The sequence below is a fragment of the Mesoplodon mirus genome (genome assembly GCF_964341445.2).
Source record: "Mesoplodon mirus genome assembly, chromosome: 5".
NCBI lineage: Eukaryota > Metazoa > Chordata > Mammalia > Artiodactyla > Ziphiidae > Mesoplodon > Mesoplodon mirus.
In genome coordinates, this window is record NC_138980.1 from 100,387,091 (window position 1) to 100,404,255 (window position 17,165).

At 36.2% G+C, this 17,165-nt stretch overlaps 1 protein-coding gene across 1 annotated transcript in view; it reads left to right on the forward strand.

The window, feature by feature from the left end:
• Positions 1–55: 55 nt before the first annotated feature.
• Positions 56–17,165, forward strand: part of LOC309805387 (uncharacterized protein) — a gene marked incomplete at both ends in the record, with an annotated part of 111,545 nt that continues 94,435 nt past the window's right edge. Inside the window, 2 exons of the mRNA XM_082623304.1 lie at positions 56–77; positions 9,878–12,214. Coding sequence (XP_082479430.1) covers positions 56–77; positions 9,878–12,214 — 2,359 coding nt within the window. The remainder of the gene's footprint in view (positions 78–9,877; positions 12,215–17,165) is intronic.

Consider the following 17,165-nt stretch of genomic DNA (forward strand, 5'->3'; position numbering starts at 1 on the left):
ACAAGTAATTCCAAGGTAATTCAAGTTATCTTGAATTATAAATTCTAAACCGGTAATGAGGTTTAACATTGCCCAAAGTACCCTAAATATTGCTAAAAATAAAAAGTTGGCTCTTCATAAGTAGCTGATAATAACATTTCCAATGAAACATTTGAAGAATATTGTTCATTACTTTCTTCTGGGTGACTTGAAGTAGAATTAACCTGCAGCCATTTTTAATTTAAATATTTACTTGAAATTATTCTTACTCTTTAGAATTTAACAGTGTGGTTATATATGGGTTTTCCTTGGTTCTAGTCTGGAAAGGAATGAAGATGTTACACATTTTCTACTTTGAGCAATCAAAAACTCCAGTGTCACAGGCTTGATGAGATTTGCCCCTGAGGAGTAAGACACAACCCTCATTGAAAGAATCACAGGGATTTCATGTTTGGGAGAAACTACATACTGAGGTTTCTATATGGAGATCAAGACACAGTATATTCAAATCCTACTTCAAACAGAGTTTTAAGGATGAATGCTTCAAAATTAAGAGGGTGTCACTTAAACCCATCAAGAGTTGGTAATTCAGCAATTATTAAGTCTTCAGAGAAGCATAGCTCTTCTGGAACATAGTTATTGAAGTAGTGTGGCTCCACTTCAATAAGTGAAAAAGGAGACAGCATTCCTCTTTAGAAAACTCAGAGGCATGCTTCATTAAGTTAATAGGTACAGGAAATTCTTCAGCAGAAAAAACGTAGTCCCTGAGATTTATTCAATTAGCCTTTGGTGCCTATTCTTTTGCTGACTATTACCAAGTATCTAATGACATATTTAAGTGCACATATGTGCTTTATTTTTCCTTTTTCTTCATCTTAATGGAAACACACCTGTTTAGTAAACTTTTTATTGTTTGAAATATGTAAGTGTTGAAATGAAATTGTCACCTCTGGTCTAGTTGCAGACAGTATAATTAGCCAAGAAGGAATAATGTGAAGTGTCACATAGGACTGAGTACATGGAAATGGATAGATTCTTAAGATAGATTCTGAAAAGTCCCTGTGCTGGTCAAGGTCAGAGTAGCGGAAAACCATAATTACAGATTTCCCAGATCTAGCAATTGAAAAAAAATTTAGAGTAGGTAGGGTTCTAATTGTAGTTGAATAGGATGATTCCTCTTTGTGCAGTGGTATTTAATTCATGCATCATTCTGCATGTGGGATTAGCTAAACTTGCACTCTAATAGTCATTCCGAAGCCAAAGAGGAAATGAAGCAAAGCAAAATAACTTCCAGGGATTTCTAGTTTAATATTGTCATGATAACAGCAGATAGCGTATGACTACACCTTCTAAAGTGAGAGACACATACCATTGCTGATATGCAAAATGGCTTCAGGTGGTACAAGATGAAAATATTTTCTTTTTATTAGTTATTTGTTTTTGTTTTAATGTGTATTAGCTACAACCCAGAATTTCACATATATTGTTGTCTTACATGAAGCTAAAATTAAAAATTTAGTGAATCAAAAATTATTAAGCAAATAACAGCACATATTTCATGGCAGTAGTAAAAATCATAAAGGTAATACACAAATTACTGAAGTTGGGAAACAGTAGAGCAAGTCATACTCATTCATTCATCCAACAAGATTTATAAACTATGATGTTTGTCCACACATATGGAATAGGAGCACACTAAAGTATAAGATGGATAAGATCACTGCTTTTGTGGAGCCTACATTTTGGCCCACATCTCTAGTGATTCCTCAGGAGACTGGGGTAATCTAAGGCTGTCTACACTGGGGTGTTTTATCTACCTTTGCTGGGCGCAAAAGTAAATTTCCTCTGAAGCTCTGCTGGCTCAAGTCAGGTTAAATATGGAGCAGCCAGGGGTCCGGTTCAGTCCTAGGAAGATATTCTCACTAGTGGTGCTTCATGAAGAACCATGCCCTACAAATACTGAGCTCTGAGGAAGATGAACTTCTGGGTGCACCCTCATAAATAGGAAGATCAAGGTCTAGGTGCCTCATTCACCCTGCCAAGTACCTCCTTCTGAATACTTCCACTTTACCATAATCCCCCATGTACTTGCCAACCACTTCAGTTCTTACAAGCAAAGTCAAACCCAAAATATGGAAACCTTTGACTCTGAGAAACCAAATGTGAACACAGGGGAGACAAGTAATTAAAAGCACAACATGGCATCTTCTTACACTGGTAGCCCTGGCCTGCTAAGCTGACTTGCTAGATTTTTATCACAAGTCATGGTTAGCACAAGATGAAAGAAGAATATTGGGGAGTTAACACCTAGGATTGATCTAGGGCACAGTTTGGGCAGAGACTCTTTACACTGGGCTGAGAAAAATTAAAAAGTGATCTCTCAAGGAGTTTTCTTCCTAGAAGCTTGCTGATATAGAAAGAAAGAAAAAGAATCTGTGCTTAAACCAAAAGAAAAAAAAATTAAAAATTAAGTCTTAGTGTGTACCAATTGGGAAAGGAGGAAAATGAGGTGAAATGAAATGAAACTGAATTCATTGCAAGCTTCCTCAGGACTGCCCTAGTTTAAAATCTTAAGGTTGTTAAAGATTTTCTGAATTAGATTCCATTCTACCTATCCAGTTGTATCCGCTTCAATGGGGTTTCTGAATCAGAATCACTTGGTGTGTTTGTAAGGGAGTAGGAGGTTTGGTGGGTGCTTATTAAAAATGCATATTCCTAGGTCCCACCTCAGAATCCAAATCTCTAAAGAGGCCCCAAATCAACATTTTTAGCAAGGTGCTCAGCGATTCTTAAGCACTGTTAAGTTTGAGGATTCTTGTGCTAAACAACAAACTCCTTGAAATTTACATTATATTTATATTTTTACATTAAGTCCAGCTCAGAACCTTGAGCCCATAGCACAGAGTGCCAAATTCTTCAGTCTACCTCTGTGGGAAGTACACTAAGTTTTCCCACTTGTAATCCATCTCCTTTTGCCAGAATCATTCTGTAAGGAAGTGAGAGAGGGAGGAGAGAGTTCCTTAAGCATGTCAAGAAGAGCCTCTGCATTTAACATAGTACAGCAATAAAAATCTTTCAAAAACCTCAAGTAAAAAAAATTCTTCACTTTCAGAGTCTTGCCCTGGTGAAAAAGAAGAGAAGCAGCATCTCAACACTATGTTTCCTTGGGCAATTCACTGCATCTCTCCATTTCCTCTAGGGAGAAACAAGGAAGTTGAGTAGATGATCTCACACCTATATAACCTCAGTCAAAGGGCAGACACTTTTGAAAGTGTAGGGGATTTTCATTTTTAGTTCATCCTTCCCTTCCTTTACTGGCATTACTGAATGTAGCAAGCTTTATTAAATACTGAGCTCAATTTCCTTTGGTTCACTAATATAAATTTTTCTTTAACCAGTTTTTAAAACATTAATAATAATAATAACAATAATAAATTACACACTTGACAATGAATGCTCTTTTCTATCTGCAGTTCATTTCTGCAGAGATTCTGATTTATCTTGTGTAGAGTGAGCTTCTCATTCTCCAAGGATTACCCTCATCCACTAAGTTATGTTTGATCAATTACGGGTCAAATAGGGTGATGGCATTCCAACAAACTTATGTTTAAAGATAATTATTTTAATATTGAGGTTTTTTAATATCTATTCTTCTGAACTCAAGACCTTAACAGATTTATGCTCCAATGATCACCAAGAGTCTCTTTTGAAGATAGAACTTCAACAACCTACTCAATGTATGGTGTTTGGGGAAAGGAAAAGTTGGTTTCATTGGATGTGAGATTTGGATGTTTCTATTTTAAAAATTTAACCTAATAGATTCTAATATTTTACCCATATTAATATATATATATATAGATATAAATACATTTACTCATCAATGCTTTTGGCAGTGAGAAGGAAGTAAAGGTGTGAAGAGCAACTATTATTCAGTAATAGCACCGAGACACACCCTTAAATGATTTTAACTAAAGCTGTTTAGTTTCAGGATACCAGGAAACTTACATTATTTATTAAGAATAACTGCCCAGCAACCAAGTTTGTAAAGTTTCATTCTTACATACCCATAGAAGTTGAGTGCAAGTCTGAATTGATATATGGGCATTACTGAAACAGCTGCTTTCCAGTATAACTCTTCTTATGCTCATACATGATTTTTAAAAATTTAAGGACAAAAGAATATAGTTTAAAATTCAGGCTATTCAAAATCAGAAATGACAGTAGAAGACAAGTTTGCGTACTTTCAACATACTTTCAAACATAAATGGAAATTTAAAAACTTTTTTCTTTAAATATTTTAACTTGAACTTTTCATAATTTGTTTTACATATATAAATTTCCTTTAAACATTTAGTACAGAGAACATAGGCTTTGTGTAAAAATCAAGAAAATGAAGTTATAAGAAATACACTAAGATTTCTTTCAAATTCTATAGGAAACGGGAGCCAATGGGCATTAAAAAGAGTACTTGAGGGCCTCCCTGGTGGCGCAGTGGTTGAGAGTCCGCCTGCCGATGCAGGGGATACGGGTTCGTGCCCCGGTCTGGGAGGATCCCATATGCCGCGGAGCGGCTGGGCCCGTGAGCCATGGCCGCTGGGCCTGCGCATCCGGAGCCTGTGCTCCGCAACGGGGGAGGCCACAACAGTGAGAGGCCCGCATACCGCAAAAAAAAAAAAAAAAAAAAAAAAAAAAAAAAAAAAAGAGTACTTGATAATATGCTACACTGAAAGTTAAGCATTTAACCTTCTGAATTTATTTCATAGTCTCCTTCTAGAGTTTTAATAGCTATCATTATATAGCTTTTTATGAATCGTTCTCTTATTATTGGCAATAGAACATTCCTTTTGAATGTTACAAGGAAAATGTTTCAGCTTTAGCAACACAATAGAGAATTTTTAATTTGTCAAAAAAGTGGCACCAGTAAAATTTTCTAAAAATACCTTTAAAAAAAACTTTACCATCTAGCAATATTCTGAGAATAATGGTGTTACTTTGTAATTCTGCAGTAGAAAGATATTGTTTGTATTTCCTGTTTACATTTTTCCTCATTCTTCTGTGAATTATAGTAATGAGTCAAAGCCCAGTTTAAAAAAAATATCTATAAAACCCAATATAAAGGTCTCAAATATGATAAGGTTTGGCTGATATATAAAAGCAATCTTGGTAACTTTCCTGACCTTTATTGCCAATTTTGCACAGAAGAAATAAACATTTATGAAAAATATAAATCCAGGAAATCTGTAGTGGAGTGGATACCTTAAAGTAAATATCAAGGTCTAGTGTTGATATATTTTACTTGTGGATAAAATTATATTTCATGCATATGTGTAAAAAAAACTAAAGTGCTTAGAATTTTTTCAAAGTCCAATAAGAGGCCATTAGAGTGTATTAAACAGGGGAGATGACATGATTTAATTCATATATTTTAAAATCTGGCTACTATGTAAATTCAAAGAACATAAATACAGAAGTAAGAAAATCAGTTAGAAAGCTACTGCAGTTGTCCAGATTTTTAAAATATATATTTTATATATACTCATAATATATATTATATACACCTTAAATCTGGACTATATATATATATACACACACACATATATAATAGAATATATAGGTAATAGAAACCTTATTAACTATCAACAAATTAATACAGAGTAAAAGGAAAGAATACATTTAGAAATAAAGGAGGGCACATTATTAAAAACATAATTAGGTACAGATTGGGGATGTCCATCTAATTCATTTCTTCTTGCATATTTATTAGGTACCCATTATGTGTCAGGCACTGTGCTAGACAGCAGGCACATATCCAACAGTTTTTTCACTTTCCTTAAACAAAGTTGTATTATTTCGGAGCTAAAATGCAAACTGATTATAAAATGTGCTCTACATATACATACAATGGAATATTACTCAGCCATAAAAAGAAATGAAATTGAGTTATTTGTAGTGAGGTGGATGGACCTAGAGTCTGTCATACAGAGTGAAGTAAGTCAGAAAGAGAAAAACAAATACCTTATGCTAACACATATGTACGGAATCTAAAAAAAAAAAGGTTCTGAAGAACCTAGGGGTAGGACAGGAATAAAGATGCAGACGTAGAGAATGGACTTGAGGACACAGGGAAAGGGAAGGGTAAGCTGGGACAAAGTGAGAGAGTGGCATGGACTTATATGTACTACCAAATGTAAAATAGATAGCTAGTGGGAAGCAGCCGCATAATACAGGGAGATCAGCTTGGTGCTGTGTGACCACCCAGAGGGGTGGGATAGGGAGGGAGATGCAAGAGGGAGGAGATATGGGGATATATGTATATGTAGCTGATTTACTTTGTTACAAAGCAGAAACTAACACACCATTGTAAAGCAATTATACTCCAATAAAGCTGTTTTTTTAAAAAAATAAATAAAATATGCTCTATAGATCAGAAATAATTTCAGGGCATCTATACTGTATGTTGCTCAAGGAGTTGCCAAATTCCTAACAGCCTGGGTTCTAGTCCTGAATTTGCCACTATTATTGCAACGCAGGAAGCAAGGACTCTCTGGGTATGTTTTCTCCTATAAAATTAGAACTTAGGAAGATAATCTTGAAAACGTCTAGATCTTCTAGCTCTAAAAGAGTTTATGGTTTGATCAGCTTTGTCTAAGCACTCACTTACAGCTCTGGTGTGATGGATCTTCTCCCAATGTCAGGCACTGTTCAACTCTACTTATGTGTGTATTCTCATAGTCGTGTATTTATATTCTAATACAAGGTTAAGAATAATAGATGCCATTTACTGGAAACATTTATAACATATTTTCAGTTGTGTTTCTTCAAAACAACTGTGCAAGGTGAAATTTGTTATCATTTTCAACTTAGGGGTGAAGGAAACTTGGCCTCAGAGATTACATGACCTGCTGAGTAAGAAGCAGAGTCAGACCACAGCCCAGATCTTCCACTAAACAAAATGCAGCAGACTACATTTTGCTATTCAAACTAATGGGATCCAAGAGAAATAATCAATAACCTAGTCAATGCTTTTGAAGCATTTTTTTAAATTAGAAAATCCAATACGTGTAAGACAGGGGTTAAAAAAAGATTTTAATTGTGTGTTTGTAATCCTCTCCCCAACCCCACCCCATACTGGCCTTCTAAGAAGAAAGGATTATTGCTTGCTTAGTCAGCCATAGGAACTTAATTGTGTCTATTGGGGAGAGAATAGAAAGGATAATTGGAAGACACCAAATGAGTGTTCATTGCTCTATATAAGAAAGGCAGCCTAAGGAAAAAGAATTTTCATAAAGTTATGAAACTGAGATTTTATGGAAGAAAAAGGATTTGAAATCAACACATACTATGATGTAAGGGATTTTGAGGAGAGAAATTCGTTAAGAAGAATTTAAATAAATTTTTGCCAAAACTGGCCACAAAACAGCCCCATTTAATTTGAGTTACAGGTAAAACAAATAAAAGATAAGCTTCTCAGCTGAGATGTCCAAAGGCACAGCCCACCCAGATACACTCATAACAAACTGCTTCAGTGAGAAATAGCTATTTCTCTTTGCATCTTTGCAGACAGTTTAATCCTCTAAAAGTAAAGCAATTGAAATGGGTTTAGCTCTAAGCACAGGCAGGTACTTACCTGGTTAGTTAGCAGGCTGCCTTCCCCTAGATATCTCCCCAATACATTCTATTATTTAAGACATCAACAGGGAAAATAATCCTTTATTTCACAATAAAGATAAAGAATTAATTTGATCTTCTACGAACACTTGATCCTTCTACAAAGAATATATAGTATATACTAAACCTTATAATATTTACATATAGTGCATATGATGATAATGTAATGAAGGCAAACCAACTCTCTACCCCACTTAATTTAGCAGGGCTAGAAATTTGATGATATTGAATTAAGGCCAACTTCACAAAAAAAATTAGATATTTCTATTAGGCTAAGAAAATTGGAATATAAAAGAATCAATTAAACAGAATATGACTTTATAACTTGCATCCTAAATGTCTACACATATGAAAAGAATATATGTTAGAGTGTTCACATAGTATATTAATAATGCACTAAATAGTTGGGGTGGAATTAAACAGGAAAGGAGAATATAATTATGATAATAAAATGATTCAAAGAATGATATTATGCTATCAAGTTGGCAAATGAGTTGAGTTAATAATTTTACTAAACCTATATTCTGAGTGGAAAATAATTTCAAATCTGATGCTTTCAAAGGACAGTGAAAGCTGAAGACCCCCAGCTCCCCAACATGAGGAAGAAAAGAAGAAAAGCCTATAAGAAATGGAAAATCTTGAATCCCACAGTATGTAAGTCCAATTCATTGGTTTTATAAGTACATATAAAATGAACTACTTGGCTTATGTATTTTGTTCTTTGTCACAGGAATATCTATAAAAGTAGGAAGATAAATGCATATAGATATTATAAAATGATTTAGAATCTGGTCAATTGTCATTATGTATATACTTCTGCATTAATCGTTATATGAATTACAAGTGATAAAAACTTAAATATAAATATCTACATATTCAAACAAAGGCTATTAAAACACCTATTCTTAGAATCTGTTATCAGTGTATTATTATGTAACTGTCTCAAATCTATCTTCCTACTTGTAGAAATTGTAGTATAGTCCATTGAAGGATGCTATAAGCTGTAAAATTATAAAATTGAAAGTGGCTGTAAACTGAACTGTTCTTGGCAGAAGGGTGTTAGCTTAAGCATAAATTGTAATCTACAATTCTGGAAGGCAGGCTATCAGTCTATAAACCACTGTAAATGGGCTTTAGAGAGCCATGTCTCCATGTCACTTCTCCCACAACTTCCACATGACAGTTCTCAGACTGTAACCAGGCCCACTGGAAACCATTTCAGGACTTGTTGTAAGAAAAGCCATTTCCTCAGACTAGAAGAGAGATAAATGGGAATGGTTAGACTCTCCAAGGCACTTCAGTATGCTTGAGAGCCTATAGGTCAAATCAGAAGTCTGTATATCTCTCAAGTTGGAAAGTAATAATTCCTAAACGTATGATTCTTTATTTGGTTCTGAAACAGCAGTTATTTTTCTGCATCCCTTACTTCCATGTCACCTCTAGCTAAATTTTGATAGGATGTTTTCCTTTTTCTGATTGAAGAGAATTTATTTATTTACTCTTTATATAAGTATTTATGTAAGTATTTTTATTAAAATATGTTATATAAAAATCATATTTAAATTAAGGATATTTAAAGTAATTGTAAGTAATACTTTCTCAATTTTTAGTTTAATCAACTTATTAAAAGTATCCTTGTGGACCCCTGGTTGACAGATTTCCATGACATCATTATTTATTTGTTGCTCATTCTTCTTTCTTTTCCTTTCAAAATACTCTCTTTCAGACGTTGTTTAAAACATAATTTGAGATCTTCGTATTTTGTCTACTGTTTTTTACACAAGATCTAGTACCTCATGCTCAGGTTCACAAATTTTCAAGCAAAATATTCTAACATTATAAAGCAGAGAAGTAAGAGTCACAAGGTGGCAGTTCTTGGGCCAAACACATGACCATGGCAACTTGCTCTTTATCAAGAAGTCTCTTAAAATTTATTTGTATAAATTTGCTCTGAAATTTTTACTTCACCTGTTTTGGAAGTCTCTATTTTAGAGTAAAACTTAATTAGATTCTTACTTCCTAAAACAACTAGGTGATATTCTGCATTCTAAGATTATTGATTTAAAATGAGGTATTAGAAATGAATTTTTGCAGGAAATACCTTGACATACTAGAAATGAATGAAAAGTGTTACTCAAAAAATGCATTGAATTTCATTCTAGAATTTGGAACATCTGCTTTCTAAATGGACACATAAAACTTTTTTTTTTTTTTTTTGCTTCTTCTTTAGGTGAACCTCAGCCTGCTAATCAAGCATGCCAAAAAAATATAAAAGATCTTGAAAAGGAAGTCAAAGGAGACACCTCGGAAGCTTTGCTTCATCAGACTGGGACATTAGGGAAATCTAAGGAAAATGGAGATGTGCATATATCCACTTCTATGAATAGAAAGCAGAAGTCCCCTTTTCTCCCTAAAGATAAGAAACAACCTCCATCTGACAGCAGAATAATTAGAGAGAAGGAAAATGATGATCCTCCTTCATCCATTTCTTATCAACTAGAGAAAGTCTTACCAGTGGTCATGTTTAATGACTGTGAAGAATCATTATCAGGAAAAATTACACTGCAGAATTTCCCAAACACATTAGTAGCCTTTAAACCAGCAAAAGGCAAAATTATTACAGAAGTGAAATGTGGGGCTATCAATGTACAAGTAGAAATCAAGAATAGATTTTTCTGTAAAACAGGAATACAGTTTCCAACAAAAAAGAGATGTTTGAAATGTCACCAGCATTATTCTGTCAGATACTTTCAGAGATGCTACACTTCTAGAAGCTGCCGTTCTAAATTCAAGAATATATCAATAGAACTAAAACCTGAGGCACCATCTAAATCTGAAGGAAAAATTGCCAGAACTGAGAGCCCCTCACTGAAAGTAAGCATTGTAGGAAAAGGAATTAAAGTTAAATACAAGAGTAAGAAACAGAATATATCAATAAATATAACTCATCCTAAAAGAAGTAGAAAAATAGCTAAACACAGAAACATTTCCTCCAATCACACAACTAAAGAATGTTCCAAGTCTCCTGCACAGTCCAATATTAGGCACCCTGAAAAGTGGCAGCTTGAAAACAAGCATCAGAGTTCAGATTGTTTTCATGTCTCTCCTCCTGTTGTGTTTGCTGTCCAGAAGGAGGAGAATTTTGGTACAATTGTGGTTTCTCTGTGCTCAGGCCCTGAGAAGAAGAAGAATAAGCCTGACACACCGTCTTCGGTCTTAGATGACTGTGAGGTAGAGTCTGCCATCTTTCAGCAGAAGAACTTTATAATTAGTAAGAATACCCCCCAAAAGAAACATTTTTCCGAGGCTGAGACGCTTCTCAAAAACATTCTTCCTACTTCATGTGATACCCTAAAGACCACAAGTAATACAGGCTTAAGTAAAATGCCTTTTGAGGACCCCAAAGACGTGAATAGAGAGAGAAAAATCATCTTTGATAAACCAGAAAATATCACATCAGACTCATATATACAGCACAGTACAGAAGGAATAAATTATTTGCCAAGTACCATTACTGACATCTTTCCAGTTCAAGATGGCAAAGACTCTGACTTTTGTTCTTCATCTTCTCTGAGTGTGCAGCTTGTAGGAGAAAAGGCATCCAACATTTATTGCAAAGGCAGCAAAACTCCACCTGCAGATTGCTATGAGAACCCAAATTCTTTATCTTTCCCTTCTATTCAAAATGCTCTGAAGTCTTCCACTTCTTTCAGGCCATCACACTGGGCCACCGGATACTCAGAACCTGAAGAAACCCCTGGGGATACATTTTCCTTTAATCACTGTGCTGAATTTTTGAAAGACTATGAGGAAGGGCTTACTGATATAACTGACAGAGACTTTAACAAAACCACTTTACATAGTGACTCTCATACAAAAGTACAGCAACTACTGGAAATGAAGAGTACACAGTGTGCAACTCTCAGCCCTGCATTCTCTGGCAGCCTCTCTGCGGGCAGCCCACTCAACAGTAGTAGCCAGAGCACTGCAGAATGGGGTCAGACAGAGTCCCAGGCAAGTCATCCAGACACAGAAGTCCTCAGCAAAACAAAAGCACCAGTTATGACCTTAATAACTGATGAATTAGACCAGAGATTAATTATTCAAAGTGATAAAGAAGGCACAGCTTATTCTAATTATCCCATGGGAATGAAAAAGCCTAAAGAGTCACCCAGCTCTCTGGGAAACATTGAAAAAGACAAATTCCAGATAATTATGCCTGTGGTAAAGAATGCATGCTACAGAGATTTTGAAGACCTATCAAACAAGACTCATGATGAAGTTTGTTTTCAAAAGAATTTTCCAGACAGTGCTGAGTTCAATTGTGCAGTGTGTGGTACAGATAATCTGTTTCTTATTGAGAAAAAACTGACCAGTGATGCAGACCAATATGGTAACCAAGATGAAAAAAGCCTTGGACTAACCAGTTTTAAACAGGAGCCAGCAGAGTGCCAAGGGATTACATCGACAAAGCCAAATTCTGAAGAAAATAAAAATGACCCAAAGGAAACTTACTATCACCAAATAGACATGTTGTTGTCCCCTCAGAAGCAGAAAGCTTTGAAAGGTACAATGGACTATATAGAATCTTTAACTTTCATTATTTTTACATGTTTGAGCTTTGAGAAGTCCTTTTTATTGCTTGGGGTTTTTTCTTTATTGCTGAAGATATATTGAGTATTTTAGAGTTAGATGAATACGGGCCAGCATATATCAGTCTGCTTCTTTCCATTATCACCTACCCCACCCACCCATAAATAGTGCATAATAAAATCACCAAGACTGCAGTGTAATATACAGTAAAAAAAAAATCAATTTCTCTTTAAAAGGTTGATGTATTGCCAAATCAATTTTGTAGGAAACGTTAGCCTTTTGCCACTCTTAAATAATCTGCCATTTCTTTCCTTCTTGCAAGCTAAGCATGTTCAGAATAGGAATATGTCTGTGATAAAATGTGTTTTTAAACCTTGCTGTGTTGTTGCAGAAGCATGGCCTACATGTTTCAGGAGGCCATGTGGAATAGTAATTAAAGCAAAGGACAAAAAACAGAAACAGCCATGGCTAATCCTGATTGATCCGTCCATGGGGACTCTGACCTCAAGCAGACCTCTGACCTCCCTTGTGGATTTGCTGGCCCTTCTCAAACCATTGATAGAATCCAGAAGCTCTCCAGACCTGGAGAGGGCTAGGATAGAAGCTCCTTCCTAAGTACATAATACTGCCTGTCTGCTTTCAATCTAGGATCCACATTATATCATTTGGGGCATTTCACAGAAGGCCCTTCTTGTTTTTCTTCAATAAGCCCCAAATATTTTATATTTAAGGTTAGCATTATTCTACATTGTATATTAAAATACACCTTGAACAAGTAAAAACTTCCTTCCAAACTGCCAGTAACATTCCTAACAGTTCCACAGATATTTGGAACAATGAAATTTAGTCAAGAAGCTACCTTTTCTTTGTTGTTATTCTATCCCTAATTTTTTAATAGAATAAAATTTAGAAGTAGAAATAAAACACAGAAGCACAGAAGTATTGGCATGAAAGATGAAATTTACTTCATAGAGAATTAAATGCCCTAAAACAACACAAAAGCTATGCAGTCACCTGCTTAATATGAACACCCTAAGGCAAAGATCCATCATAGTGACTTCTTTCCAGTTCCAACATACCCCTAGATACCAGGATCAATGGCATTAATCCTTACATTTGCTTCAGTCCATAATTATTTAAGTCTGCAAGAGGCAGACCTGCGATAAGAGCACTGTGTCTTCCAGAGCAGATGTGTGCTCACCTGGATGAATATCCCTCCCAGGCTGACTCTTCCCCCGTGGACATGCTCCCCCCTGGACTGCCTCTCCCAGCAAGGCATAGTTCCTTAAGAAAATCAATCATTCAAGTCAGAATCTTCCCAAAGCTGATATCGTACTTCATTAGACTTTGAAACTGTCCCATTTGGTGAACAATTCCAGTGACCGATTCCCTGTGTTACTGTGTTTCATCAAAAGGCTGTTCCTACAACTCTCTCCCTTGCCCCTTTAGTCCTCTTCCCCCAGATCACTCTGTTCCTACCACACTGACTTCCTTGAGTTGCTGGAACCTGCCAAGCAAGAGCCCACATCAGTCCTTTGCTTGGGCTACTCCCACTACCTGGACTGCTCTTCCCACAAATGTCCACATGGTTCACACTCCTCCTTCAGATTTTTGCTCATGTGGTGCCATCTCAGTGAGGCCTTCTCAGGCCACTCATTTAAAATTGCAAACTAAGCTCTGTCCATTCCAGCCTAGGCATACTATATTCCTTTTCCATGAATTACTTTTACACATAACATCTTCACCTGCTAATGTGCTGTCTATTTTACTACTTTATTTATTCTGTCTTCTCCCAATAGAATGTAGTCGTGAGGGCATGTAGTTTTTCTGTTTTAATCACTGCGGTATTCAGAGCACCTGAACAGTCCCTGCCTGTAGAGTAGGCACTCAATGAATACTTGTTGAATGAAAGAATGAGTTCAGGGAAGTTATATCAGGTTTCTTTGTGGAAAACTCTGTGTTCACAAACAAGAACAAAAAAACAGGAAAACAGTTCAGAAATCAAAATGTTTATATTAGAAGATATTTGAATCTATAAATGTTTGCATGGATTTTACTCTTGTAGAGCTACGAGTTTTTTTATACTTTATTCAATACCATTATTATTATACTATTGATACCTCAGGCCAGGATTTTGTCATTTTTCAGGGTACAGATTTCTTTGAAGAGCTTGGGCATCTTTGTACTGTTTCTCCAGAAATTTTATACTTAATATAGGCACAAAAGTATGCCTCTATTTGCAGAGGGATCCTCCAAATTCTCAAAGTCTGTCCACGTACCTCAGATTAAGAATCCCTGACATGACTGCTGTACTTATGTAGCTCCTTCCACTTAGGAATTAACTAGATTAGAGGTCACAATCTAGAAGGGCCAGGCAGGTAGTATAAATGAGTAAAGCAGGCTGCATGTGAGAAATAATGGAGTGTTGGTGGACTAGAGGGAACGCTGTCCTGAGGGAATGAGAATTCAGGCCCTGCCTGTATAGACAGGCCTTCTAGTTTTTCAAGCACACGGGAGATGTGGCGGTTTTATCTGTATGAATCTCTAGATTATATGACATTTAAGACACAGTACAGGCTAAACAATCTACCACCTCTGAACTATATAAACCAGAGGTGGTAGGGATTGGCATGTGACAAGAGTTAAAGAGACAGTGGTATAAAGGAAAGCATACCAGTCTGAACCTCTTAAGACTAAATTCTGGGTTCTGGTCTGCACATTCTTTTTTTTTTTTTTTTTTTTTTTGCGGTATGCAGGCCTCTCATTGTTGTGGCCTCTCCTGCTGCGGAGCACAGGCTCCGGACGCGCAGGCCCAGCAGCCATGGCTCACGGGCCCAGCCGCTCCGCAGCATGTGGGATCCTCCCGGACCGGGGCACGAACCCGTGTCCCCTGCATCGGCAGGCGGTCTCTCAACCACTGTGCCACCAGGGAAGCCCTGGTCTGCACATTCTTAGGCAAAGAGGTTTATCAGGGCCTCAGTTCTTCCACTGTAAATTGCCTGAAATGTATCTTTAAGATCTCTGCCAAAGGACCAGAAATTCTCTGTCGTAAAACATTTTAATGAGGAAATCAAACCTAGGCTACTCTGAGAGAATGACAGATAACAAGAAGGATTAAATGATACTTTACATGGCATAGAAATATATATAATTAAACAGCCCTATATATGTAACATGATACAAAACTTACACGTAATGTGTGAGATATTTTATTTCCCTGTGCCCCTAAGGAAGGAGTGATTCTGAAAGCCCACACCAAGGCAAAAGGTGTACAGGATTGTAGCTCTGACAAAGTTTGTAGTCCTAAGATCTACACCAAGCACTAGGGATAAAAAGATACATAAAACAGTTATTCTTTTTCTTATAGAATACAACTCTTGGGATAATTTCCAACAAGCTGACTTCTTACGAAATTGGGAACTTTCCACACTTAAAGCCATTTCAGTGTTTCTCAGTAGATGAGCAAGTCCAGGGTCCAGGGTCCAGCTGCAATACCCCAGCTTTCTTCCAGCAGGGCTCCGCCCAGATCTGCATCTTCCTCTCCTTGGTCTATAACTCATTTCCCAGGCCTCCTTCTGGCTTTCATGGTGGTAGCTTTCTACTTTCATACTCACGTTTGATAAAACATTAGTGTGTTTTTTGATGTATTAACATACTGTCCCTACAAAGGGGCAGTATGTATTTTAATAGAGTCCTTCAAGATCCTTGAGTGTCTTCATTTCAGCACCAAGCAAACTGTCTGATTCCTAGAAAGGCTCAATAAACCTCTATTGGGTAGTCATGGAATGAGGGAGAGGCTTACATGTGAACAAAGGTTACCGAGACATAGGTTAAATTCACCATGTAAAAACTCTCTATCAGCTTGAAGTATTCAAGGATTATGCTGATTCAGGTAGTAAATTTGAGTCTGGGAAGTGTTCGAGCTTAGATTGAATGAGTCCTTGGTAGAAATCCTGTAGAATTGTTTTAAGCATATAGAGGGTGGTTGGACAAAATTACCTTGTATATTTTTGCAAACCTGAGATTCTACAAATACCAAGCAGGACAATGGGAGTGATGCTTTGCTCTCAGGGCACATTACAGTGGTTCTCAAATCACACTTCAAAACATACTGTAGGGCACATATTCTCCTCATTTCAGTATTTAATATTCTAAAGGAAAACTTTTCTCACAATGTCACAGAGCCATATTTCCATTACACACACTTTCCTAGATTCATAAGACTTCTTTTTTTTCCCAGCAATTTCAGAAAAGAATTGCTTTAAATGTAAAATATTTGACATTAGAAAATTTTCCTTCTCATGGATGCCTTCAGAGTCAGCCTGGACTCCCAATCTCAACAAATAGTGGAACTAGAGTGAGCACTGAAGAAAATGGTTAGAGGCCAGCTCTGTAGCATTTTTAAAAGTTTCACCACTCTGTAAAATTCCAGAGGGTAAAAAAGTCATCTTGTTCATAGCTGTAGTCCTAGTAACCAGCACAGTAGAAATTAGTTTATATATATATATATATATATATATATATATACACACACACACACACACACACACACACATACATACCTATATATTAGTATAGAAAGGAACAGTAAATATTATAGAATGAATGTCATTTTTCTGTCACCCTCTTAAGCCCTAGGGAGGAGGTAGGAGTCAACATCAAAATTATGGAAAATAAGAGGAATTGAATAATGATTCCTCCCTTCCCATGTCTTTGGCCCTGCCAAGTGAAGTTTAAATTGTCAGGTAAATGGATTAGTAATAACTATCTATAAAAATAAAGAAGATAATTTATTCATGGATATACCCCATTTATTATTTAAATAGCTCTGAGAACAAATTTTGACACTGATAAATTTGTTTTTAATTTACAAAGACCAAATTTTAAAAATTCATTTGCTCCTGGGAATAGAATAAAAATAAAGG